At 37.9% G+C, this 11833-nt stretch overlaps 2 protein-coding genes across 2 annotated transcripts; one reads left to right on the plus strand and one right to left on the minus strand.

The window, feature by feature from the left end:
* Positions 1 to 5196: 5196 nt before the first annotated feature.
* LOC125592532 lies at positions 5197 to 5892 on the plus strand. The gene is made up of 2 exons (XM_048767751.1): positions 5197 to 5552; positions 5628 to 5892. Exons 1-2 carry the CDS (start codon positions 5197 to 5199, stop codon positions 5890 to 5892), a joined length of 621 nt encoding a protein of 206 aa, XP_048623708.1.
* A 320-nt stretch (positions 5893 to 6212) lies between these two features.
* Positions 6213 to 8436, minus strand: LOC106425206 (protein PHLOEM PROTEIN 2-LIKE A6). The gene is made up of 3 exons (XM_013865929.3): positions 7807 to 8436; positions 6901 to 7212; positions 6213 to 6828 (listed from the first exon to the last, which is right to left on the minus strand). The coding sequence occupies exons 1-3, from the start codon at positions 8280 to 8282 to the stop codon at positions 6438 to 6440; spliced, it is 1179 nt and encodes a 392-aa protein (XP_013721383.1). The 5' UTR covers positions 8283 to 8436; the 3' UTR covers positions 6213 to 6437.
* Positions 8437 to 11833: the final 3397 nt, after the last annotated feature.

The raw sequence follows: 11833 nt of genomic DNA on the forward strand, positions 1-11833 counted from the left end.
CGCTAGTCCCTTAACTATATAGTGTGAAACAAATTTGATCAAGATTCTTGTGCCGATGAATACTTCCTAGGACCACATGATTTGATTATTTCATGTTCAAGAAATGTACTTCTTTGGTTTAAAAAAAATAAGAAAGATGATACGACTTTAATTGTAACTAGAAGGTTTGAGTCAACACAGCGACAAAAAAGCGACAAAGTGACATCTTTTTTCTTTGTTCGCCGGCGTTTCTCACGGCGTCGGACTCTTCTTCCGATCTCTTTCTCAGGCCCTCTTCTCCTCATGGGGAAGAAAAAACAACCCAAAAAACCCTCTCATAAGAAACCCCGCAAGAAATCCCCCAGCAAACAATCTCCACCCCCTTCTCATGAAGCTCCTCGTGACCTAGATTTGAAGGAGACCTCTTCTCCTGTTGCTGCAGGTTCCTCCGAACCATGTCTGCCCAATCACCTTCGCCGAAAGCTGATCTGGCCAGTAAGCAATCCCCAGATCTGTTTTTCCCGATGGCTTCCTTAGTAGATGCGCCGCCTTTGCTCCGTCAGTTACTCAACAAGTCCCAGGAACCCAGTCTGGCGAGCCTGTGATTATCGCTGCTAAGGCCTCAGAAGTGGCTGACCCAGAAACCCTAGCCCCCAAATCTTCCTTGGTGGCTGTAACAATAACAGAAACGAATGCCTCCAAATCTACACTTGCGGCTGATGCCTGGACTAGTCTTGTAAAAGGAACATCAAAACTACTTCAGAAAAAAGGAGAAGCCTTCACCCTTCCATCGGGAGAAGCCTGTGTAAAAATTCCAAACCAAGTTATTGAGAAAAACCACAAGTCCTGGGACTGCTTCATCTTGGGCCAGTTCTACTCTGACCTGCCTCCACAAGGTTTGGTTCACAGTGCTGCAAATGGCATTTGGAGTCGTCACCATAGAGATATCACAGTGACAAAAATGGAAGGGTTCTCTTTCTTGTTCCGAATACCCAACGCTGCAACCCGTAATCGTGCCATTCATCAAAGTTTGTGGCAGATTGAAGGTCAAACCATGTTTGTGGCCAAGTGGGAGCCTGGTATCGTTCCGGTCAAACATGAGCTAACCTTTGCCCCGATCTGGTTGGGGCTGCGAATTGTCCCTCTTCAATTCTTCAATGAGGATAGTCTTGAAAGAATTGCAGTTCTTGTGGGTGATCCAAAAGTTCTTCATCCTGCAACTATAAATAAAACAAATCTGGAAGTGGCAAAGGTTTTAACACTCATCGATCCAAGGAAACCTCTCCCGGAAGCTGTAAATATGCAGTTTGACTCTGGTGAGATCAAACGCATCATTGTCTCGAGCCCTTGGATGTCGCCGGTTTGTGATCATTGTAAAGAGATTGGACATAGTATCAAACGCTGCAGGTCTGCTCCAAAGAATTGTAACACTTGTAACTCTTCAGTACATTGCTCTGCTGATTGTCCTCGGAAGCCTAATTTTGCTCACTCTAACAAGAAGCAGTACAAGGTCAAAGAAAAAGTGATCCTTGCGGTACCAAAAGAGCCTACAACAAAAGTATCCAACAGCTTCACCACGCATGAGGTACCCCTATCTCCACTCTAGGAAACAAAGAGGTGTTTGAGATAGGAAGTACCAGCAACCTTGCTGCGAAACAAAACATCACTCCTAAGGCAATTCCAGAGCAGAATGACGATGGTTCTCAGCAAACAGAAGTTGAGCATGACGCCTCATACATTTCTTCGAGTGAGGATACCTCTGACCCGAATCTTCAGGTTACCTTAGCTGAATTTACAGAAGTGGTGTCAAAGCGACATCGAAAAGGGAAATGGGGCAAGCGCCCCTCTCTCAATTAATTATGTGTACAGACTTTTTTGGGTGGAATGTCCGCGGCTTTAACATCTACAATCACCGAAGCGGATTTAAAAAATGGATAAAGGTCAATAGACCACTTTTCGGAGGTCTCATTGAGACGCATGTAAAGAAGCCAAAGGAGCAGAAGTTCATAAGGGACGTCCTCCCTGGCTGGAATTTTGCGGATAACTATGGCTACTCAGATCTTCGCAAAATTTGGGTCGTCTGCCATCCGACTGTACGGGTAACAATTTTGGAAACATCGCTGCAAATGATCACCGCTGATGTTCTTCTTCCTGACTCCACGGGGTCAATTTATTGTATCTCTGGTTTATGCCTCAAATGATGATGAGGTCCGAACTGATATGTGAAAGGAGCTTGTTGAGCTTGGCGAAAGTAGGATATCGGATGGAAAGCCCTGGCTGGTTTTGGGGGACTTTAATCAGATCCTCTCCCCAACAGAGCACTCTGCCTCCTTCACTTTAAACACTGACAGACGAATGAGAGAATTCAGAGACTGCCTTATCCAAGCGGATCTCTCAGACTTGAAATACCGAGGCAAAACTTTCACCTGGTGGAACAAGAGAAAATCAAATCCGGTGGCAAAAAAGCTTGATAGAATTTTGGTGAATGACCAGGGGCTCTCATCCTTTGGCAACTCACTGGGGTTTTTTGGTGAGCCTGACTTCTCAGACCACTCTCCATGCACCGTGATCCTGAACCCATTGAAGCAGCGAACAAAGAAGCCATTCAAGTTTTTTAATCTTCCGCTGCAAAATGAAAACTTCCTAAGCATTATTGCAAATGCTTGGTTCTCGATAACAGTAACCGGTTCAGCCATGTATAGAGTTTCAGTGAAGCTCAAGAAACTGAAGCCCATTATCAGAACCTTTAGCAGACAGAATTACTCGGGAATAGAGAAAATAGTGGCTCAGGCTCATGAAAAAATGCTGAAAGCACAAGCTAGAGCCCTCAACTCACCTTCAAACGCCTCTGCTTGTGTGGCAATTGAAGCTGAAAGTAAATGGAAGGTTCTGGCAGACGCAGAGGAATCTTTCTTCCTGCAGAGGTCTCATGTAAACTGGCTCCCAAACGGAGACGCGAACACCAACTTTTATCACAGAATGGTGGACACAAGGCAGTCAGTAAACCACATCCATTATCTCATCGACTCCCAGGACCAAAAGGTGGAATCTCAGTCAGAAATCCAAGATCATTGAGTTGATTACTTCTCAAAGTTATTGGGAGAACAGACTGATATGCCTAAGTTTCAGGAGGAAGATCTGAGCCTCTTGTTGTCGTTCATATGCTTTATAGAGGAAAAGTAGGCACTAGATATGATGTTCACAGCAGAAGAAATAAAAAATGCTTTTCTCAGTTTACCCAGAAACAAGGCGAGTGGTCCTGACAGATACTCCTCTGAGTTTTTCAATTCTTGTTGGACGGTTGTGGGTGGTGAGGTAACAGATGCAGTCTCAGAGTTCTCCAGATCTGGAACACTATTGAAGCAGTGGAACGCTACGACCTTGGTACTCATTCCTAAGATCCCTAATGCAGAGCACATGTCTGACTTTAGGCCCATTTCCTGCTTAAACACAGTTTACAAGGTAGGCCTGGAACGGATCGGGTATCCGGGCAATTTTAAGATATCCGGATCCGGATCCTTATCCGGCGGATCCATAATTTTACTATCCTTATCCGGATCCGGGATTCGCGGATATCCGGGTGTCGGATATCCTTCTAAATATTATAATATCCGGCGGATATCCGGATCCAGATTTGGATCCTTAAAATAAATAAAAAATAATATTAATATATATAAAATATTAACAATAATTTAAAAATAAAAATATATATAATGTTTTTAATTATTTCTATGTATAATATTACAAAATTTACATAAAATTTATATATACTATTATAAAAATGAAAATATATTAAATAAAATTAGTTTTTATATATAGATATTACTATTTTTGAAATATTTATTAATAAAATTTACGGATCCGGATATCCGGAATAAAAAATCAAGATATCCGGATCCGGATTCGGCTTTGACGGATCCAACATTTTACTATCCGGATCCGGATTCGGCCTCTCCGGATATCCGGATTTTCGGATCAGATCACGGATCGAATCCGGATCTCGGATAAAAATTCCAGGCCTATTACAAGGTAATAGCAAAGCTCTTAACCAAGAGGTTGGTCAAGGTGTTATCAAGAATGATATCCCCAGCGCAGTCTGCATTCATTCCTGGCCGCCTCTTAGGGGAAAACGTCCTCCTAGCAACTGAGATAGTCCACGGCTACAACCACAAGAATATCTCACGCTGTGCAATGCTTAAAGTGGACCTCAAAAAGGCTTTTGATTCGGTAAACTGGGAGTTTGTACTTGCTGTTCTGCATACCATTAGCATACCAAGCAAATTCTTAGGCTGCGTTTCACAGTGCATCACCACGCCAACATTCTCCATCTCAGTAAATGGGCAGTCTAGCGGCTTCTTTGAAAGTGAGAAGGGGTTAAGGCAGGGAGATCCTCTCTCACCTTACCTCTTTGTCTTGACAATGGAGGTTTTCTCTCAGCTCCTAGCCTCAAGATTTGAGTCAGGATTCATCCTATACCATCCAGAGACGTCTGAATTAAAAATCTCACATCTTATGTTCGCCGACAACATAATGATATTCTTTGATGGTGGTGGATCCTCGCTACATGGTATTACAGAGGCTTTAGAAGACTTTGCCTTGTGGTCTGGCTTGAAAATGAATCCTGCAAAAACTCAGCTTTATCATGCAGGTTTGACACAAGCTGAATCAACTGAGGTGGCTGTTTATGGTTTTCAGACTGGCTCTCTGCCCATCCGATACTTGGAACTTCCCCTGATGTGTAGGAAGCTCAGGATCTCTGAATAAGACCCCCTGCTTGCGGCAATAACTGATAGATTCAAGTCTTGGAGTGTTAAAACCCTCTCTTTTGCTGGAAGAGTGCAGCTGATTGGCTCGGTTATTGCAGGGACTGTGAACTTCTGGCTCTCAACTTTCCGTTTGCCAAAAGGTTGTATCCAAGAAATTGAGACTCTATGTGCAAGATTCCTTTGGACAGGTGACATTGAAAAATCTTCAGGAGCAAAAGTTGCATGGTCCACCGTCAGTCTCCCAAAACAAGAAGGAGGTCTTGGGCTCCGCAGGTTCACAGTATGGAATGATGTCCTCTGTCTGCGATATATTTGGTTGCTCTTGACAAACAGAGCTTCCCTATGGTCTTAATGGCACAGACACCACCACATTAAGGAAGCTACTTTCTGGGCGGTTCAACCAAGGTCTACGGATTCTTGGACTTGGAATACGCTCCTTGATCACAGGCCAATGGCGCAAAAATTTCTCAAGTGTCGAGTGGGTAATGGTGAGAACACAAGCTTCTGGTTTGACTCATGGACACCATTTGGACGCCTTATTGACTTTATTGGAACCAGGGGACCCTGTGATCTACGGTTGTCGCTAACAGCAACTGTCTCCACAGTCTCAAATGGCCAGTCATGGACACTTCCTCAACCGAGGTCTGACAGCGTTCTTGATCTACATATTCATTTAACTACTGTCACACCTCCGGTAGCCTCTGCAGAACCTGACACTTACGCATGGATGGTGAATGGAACTGACTGCGACAAATTCTCTTCAGCAAAAACATGGGACAGTCTTAGACCTCGATCAACAATCAAACCGTGAGCTTCCTCAATCTGGTTTAAAGGTTCTGTCCTGAAGCATGCTTTCACAATGTGGGTTGCAAACCTGAACAGGCTACCAACTAAGGATAAGCTTCTCAGCTGGGGTCTGAACATTCAACCGTCATGCTGTCTCTGTACCACCCACCCTGAGGGTAGAGATCATCTGTTCACCAGCTGCGGCTATGCGGAATTCATATGGCATCACATATTGGCGAAGCTGCACCGATCTCACTTGTTTTACTCATGGTCAGAGCTTATGTCTTGGATCAGACGGATCACCACAGCGTCTCCAACCCTCAAAATGTTAGCGACACAAGTCACAGTCTATAACATTTGAAAGCAGAGAAACAACTGCCTTCACAACGGTACCTATCTCCCACCGCAAACCATAGTCAAACTTATTGATCGGGAGATCAGTAACGTAATCACGGGGAGAAAAGGAAGAAAGCGATTCCAGAACCTAATGTCTCAATGGCTTTCTTAAATTTCTCTTGATCATTTTCCAAAATTGTATCCCCTTGTTTTTTATCTTTTTTTGCCAAGGTGATACCCTGCAGCTATCTTGTATATCTGAACCTTCTCATATTTATATGATATTTATATTCTTAACAAAAAAAAAAAAAAAAGAAATGAAAAAAATAATATGTAAGAGACATATGACCAAATACTTTGCATTGTGTATTGTTAACACATATGGGTTGTACAATTTGGGCTTTGATTTATTTTATTATACACTTTTCTTATGGTTTTTAATTTGTTATATTATTTGAAAGAATATCTTGAAAAAAATGCTGTTTTATTTTAGTGGAATAATATTTTAAAAAAAAATAGACAAGTAGAAAGATATCCCATCTTCTTCGCTTTGTAGTTTGTGCGCATTAATTAGTTCGTGGGACGAATTGCAACGCCTTTGACGACGAGACCCTTTTTCTTATCATCAGTCACGTGCTGAAACATGGTGAAAGTGATCTTTGCCGGCTTGTTTCTCGGCGGCGCCACAAAAACTCCGGCTAGAATATCCACCCAGTTGTGGCCTATGTAGTCCTTGAGGCTCTCATTACGATCCACCCGATTGTCGTCGCTCCCATCGTGTTGTTCCACCTTTAGCTTCAAGGTCACTGGTTGCTCCCATCCAATTGCGTTATCTTCTAATTTCACTAGAAAAACCGCCTCATACTTTGCTCCTGGTGTTAGATCGCTGGTGTCCTCATACGTTCCTACTATTTTTAGCCAATGAATTTTAATCATCTTGGCAACTTCAAGTTCCTCATAGCTGAAAACAATAATTACATCAATCAATGAAAATACTAGAGTGATCTCAGAATGAGGAAAAATGATTTTTTACTTTGGCGCTTCGTTGATAAAAATCCAAGCCCATTTTTGACTATTGTCATAATGAGTGATCTGTAGCTGTCTTGCAGGAATTATGGAAGGGACCATATAACCTCCTTGAAGAGTTACTTCTCTATCTAAGTTTTTTGCAGGAACCAGAGAAACTCCTTGTTTTTTCGCTTCTTTTTCTAGTTTCCTTGCAGGGACCATGGAACCTCCATGATGATTCTCTTCTCTTGTCGGGGTTCCTTTCACAGCCATATAATCCAGCAACCTCTGAATCTCAACGACTAATGAGTTTATGAATTCGTTATCAGTTCTGTCACTGTCATATCATAAAAGTGAGATATATTAACAAGCTTATTCTTTCAAGTCATTTGGTTCCGTGTCCTACAAGAAAGATTTATCTGCTTCTCTGACTGAAATCAGAATTTGAAACTTGCAAGATAGAAAAGCATAAGATTCTAGATGTATCTACTTGAATACTACTCACTCCATTTCATGAAAAGTATCATTTTTACAATCTTCACAGAAATTAAAGCTGATTAGATTTTATTTATATCCTTAATAATTATATTTATTAACCAATATTAATTTATCAATATTTTAACATTAATATTAATTGTAAAATGCTTTTTTTTTTAACAACATCACTCAAGTACTAACTAGAATCTTCAACCGATCTAGCAAGCCAAACCGGTGGAGTTGAAAATTGTAAAATGCTTTAATTTTATAAATAATTTATTAATTTTGAATTTTAAAATAATATTCTTTTTTTTAATAAGAGAAAGTGCCAAAACACCTTTTTTTTTTGTGAAACAGAGTAAACTTTTAAACTATGAAGATTAGTTGTATAACTGTATAAGTTCTAGAACTTATCCGCTATGCAAGAACAACCAAAAAAAGAAGTAGGTTCTACCTTTGTTCTGACAGGGGCATGCCTTTTATGTCAGGAACAGACACTAAAGCTTCCTCCCATTTCTTAGTTCTTTCTGGCTGGTGTTTATGTCTGCGCTGCATATCCCTGAACTTATCGCCAAAATCTTGTCGAAGTTCTTTCACGACGGAAGGAGATAGATTATAGAAGATGGGAATCACTCTGAGACGACCTTGATCCTTACGTTCCTTCATCTTGGCCAGCTCATCCAAACACCAATCCGAATCGGCGTAGTTCTTTGAGAAGATTACTAGTGCGATCTCGGACTCTTCTATCCTTGTAAACAGGTTCGCTAGGTCTGCACCCAAGAACTCATTCTCGTCTATGAAGACATTTATATTCGCTCTTCTCAAAGCAGGGTCCAGAAAGCTTATGAAGTGTTTGCGCACATCGTCTCCCCGGAAACTGATGAACACTTGCGGCCCCTTTAGGGGTTTCGCCGATGAAGAAGGAGCCATGTGAGAGCTTTTTCTTTTTGAGGGAAAGGGAGAGTTTTTGTTGATTGTTGTTTGACCTTTTGTGTTTTGTCAACTTGCTGTAAACGTAAAAGGCTAACCCAACGTCCTAATATAATTTAAATCTCGATGTAGTGTTAATATTTAAGTTGTCAACATGTAACTAAAAAAAAAGGATTAACAACTTGTCTTAGGAATTTGAATGGGTCTTATAACTTACGTCGACATCTCCCGTCAAAATCGAGTATTTCTTGGAAGCAATGGTTTTAAACCCGACCCGAACATTGAACCGGACGACTTATCGGGTCGTTGGGTCACTGGGTCGTTGGGTCACTGGATCGACCACGGATGAACCGCGGGTTAATAAATGAATTAATTTTATTATATAATAATATATATATATATGCTATCAAAATAAATATATAAAAACTAAAGTTTAATATTTTCTAAATGTTTTTTAAAACATAAAATAATAGTTTGGATATGTATACACTTATGTTTAAAAAGTATTTAACAAATACTTAACTTTAATTTTTATATTTTTATTTTCATTTGACATGTAAAATATCAAAAAAATAGTTTAGACTATTTAAAATTTTCTGTAACAAAGTAAGAGTTATGACATCTAAAAAAATCAAGATATAAAACTCACAAATATTTAAATATCTAATGTGAATAATAAATTAACTTCAAATTCAAAATAAATGAAAAGTAAAAGATCATTGTAATAAAATGTTAATAACAGAAATAAACTAACGCAAATCACATCAACTAATTTTGGTTCTCTCTATCATCGTTCACTTCATTTTTTTAGGTGACAGAGTGAAAAATCTTCATCAAAATCTAAAAATCACAAATATAAGGGAAAACCTAACTTCTTTTTTTCGCCAGCATCTAACTTTTTAATTGAAAACTTAGAATATAATAATCTAAAAACTAAAAAAAAGAGTAAAAGTTATTTATTGGTTCAACCAGTGGTTCAACCGGTATTGGGTTCCAGGTTTTAGTGATTTTTTTCGGGTTTTTACGGGTTTTTGTGGGTTTCTAAATATTGAGTTTTTCATAAAATCCAAACCGGATTTTTTCTGGATCACCGGGTTTACTGGTTCAACCGCGGGTCCGGGTCGGGTTTCAAAACACTGATTGGAAGACTGTTTTTTTTTTTTGGTTAAAACCTAGACTAATTTTACTTAACATTTGTTATGGGTAATTATTTTATTTGTTTTGTAATGGGTAAATTTTTGTCATCAATACCGAGTTATAATGAAATATAATCATTTCATGATGAAAAGATCAGAATTTAAATATGGACAAAACTTCAAACGCTTTCACAACTACGTTACTTATAATTGGCCACTGTGGAGTAAAAATACTCGGTTTTCACATGCTTTAGAAATTAATGATTTTTTCATGCCAGTTGTTTGATATTTTGATTGGTTGCATGTGTCTTAGTCCCTCAAAGTCCGTCCTCATATTATAATCCAATTGTTAAAGACCCAAGTCTCGAATTCATAATTTCAACATGCCTAAAAATTAAGAAATACCAATATCGAGAAGTGGACATGTTCACATCAATGGAGAATTGAGCTCTGGAACGCGGGGAGACCAGATTCAAGTGACACAGTCTGCCACTGCATACTTTACATACGATATCGTTATCTATTATAGTTGAAATTTATTTTACACAATAAGATACTAACGATAATTGTTTTGAGTCGTGGAGTTTAGGTTTCGACTGGGGTCAGGAATTAGTAGGATTAAACAGAATCTAAAGTCGCTTTGTCTCAGCCTTCGAGGTTTCTGCTTCTGTGTGTGAAGTCTGACTTTGCGGCGTTGTTCTAGCTAGGGACCGATCTAAAAACTTATTTAGGCTGTGGCACATAAATATTTAATTATAATAAAATAATTAATATAATACATTTATTATATTATATGAAATAAAATTAAAAAAGGAGATTAAACTGAAATAGTTTATAACATTCAAAACATAAAACTCTAAAAATAATTAAAATTCTCTAAGTTGGTTTTGATACTGAAGAACTTAAAGTAAATTAATCTTTTATCAAAAAAAAAAAAGAACTTAAAGTAAATTCTCTAAATTAGCTTTTTGATGTTGATACAGATTGTTTTTAAATTATATTTCCATAGGTACCTAAAAAAAATATATATTATATTTTTAAACGATAAACAATGAGAAAAAATATTAAAGATGGTGTCATAAACTTATTTAGAAGATATGGCGGAAAAATAATTTTTATAAATAAGAGTCCGTACCTTTGATTATTGTGAAAATGGTAAAATAAAGAAGTTGTTTTCTACAAAAACTTTTTTAAAACAGAATCACGTATAATTCATTGAAGAAGATTAGGGTTTCTAAATGTTAGACTAATGATTATTTGGGCTGTATAATTAAAAATTGTATCTAAAGTTGGTTCTCATTTTTGCTGAGCTGTGACACATATTTTATTTTCAATTGGCTGTAATGCATTTCTATTTGTTGTAAGTGGGTGGGGCATGTCACCCTTTTCTGTGGTTTAAACTGAAGAAAAACAAAAATTTAATTTAGCTATTAAATTATTTTTTTTTGTCACAATTTAGTTATTAAATTAAAATACAAAATAAGTATGTGGCAAGTGTCACACCTTCTTTAGCTGTGGGTCCTTCCCTGGTTCTAGCTATCTCCGAAAATTACCAGTTTGTTCAAGAGGATGTTGTTTATCACCCAACGGTTTAGAGCACTATTAACCCTAGCACCCCATTTGGGGTGCTTAATTTTTTTTTTTTTTTTTTTTCTCTGATTTAAAAAAAAAAAAAAATTAAAAACGAACCAATCGCGGGCCGTAGGGTCCGCGATACACGGCTAACACCGGTGCTTAATTAAGCAGAAGAAGCACATGTGCTTAGTTTTTGTGTGGATTCCACCCACTATTATATTAATTTTTTGCTATGCATCCCGTTCAAAGCACTCCCATTAATCCTGCTCTTAGAGCTCTTTGCTAGCTCAGATCAAGCTGCGTTCATGGTTCAGGGTCGACCCTCTTTTCTACTTGTCTCTCTAGCAGTGGGGGAGCGAGAAAAAAAATTTACTGGGGGAAAAATATAAAACATAATTCTATTCAAATTATCCAAAAAAAATATAACATGTTATATAAATTTTACTGAAAATTTGTTGAAAGTTTACCAAAAATATTTATTGTAAAATATTTAGTACAAACATAATCCGTGAAAATGAGGCTATAGCTTATGTTAAAAAAAAATTGTAATCATTATTCATAATATCATATAAAATAAAATTGAAACAATTCTTATTAAACTATTTTTTTTAAACATCTTATTACACTGTTTATAATTTAAGCTTTATACGAAATTAAGCAAAAATGAGTTTCAATAGTTTTAAAATCTCAATTTTTACAATAGCCTAACTATGTTTAATTCTGATTTACTCTCATATTTAGATTACTATATGCATATCTATTGAGTGATATAAGTAAACAATGAATAAAAAAAAGATTTATTAGCCATCGTATTTAACGGACAAATCTAATTATACCTAA

This window comes from Brassica napus, chromosome C9 (assembly GCF_020379485.1).
Source record: "Brassica napus cultivar Da-Ae chromosome C9, Da-Ae, whole genome shotgun sequence".
Lineage (NCBI taxonomy): Eukaryota > Viridiplantae > Streptophyta > Magnoliopsida > Brassicales > Brassicaceae > Brassica > Brassica napus.

What these genes read in the sequence shown, in the direction of transcription:
- LOC125592532 (XM_048767751.1), top strand. Translation starts at nt 5,197, where the DNA reads ATGGCGCAAAAATTTCTCAAGTGTCGAGTGGGTAATGGTGAGAACACA. An exon ending in CCTCGATCAACAATCAAACC is followed by an intron (nt 5,553 to 5,627) that starts GTGAGCTTCCTC and finishes AAACCTGAACAG; the next exon opens with GCTACCAACTAAGGATAAGC.
- LOC106425206 (XM_013865929.3), bottom strand. Translation starts at nt 8,282, where the DNA reads ATGGCTCCTTCTTCATCGGCGAAACCCCTAAAGGGGCCGCAAGTGTTC. An exon ending in ATGCCCCTGTCAGAACAAAG is followed by an intron (nt 7,213 to 7,806) that starts GTAGAACCTACT and finishes ATGATATGACAG; the next exon opens with TGACAGAACTGATAACGAAT. An exon ending in TTTATCAACGAAGCGCCAAA is followed by an intron (nt 6,829 to 6,900) that starts GTAAAAAATCAT and finishes TATTGTTTTCAG; the next exon opens with CTATGAGGAACTTGAAGTTG.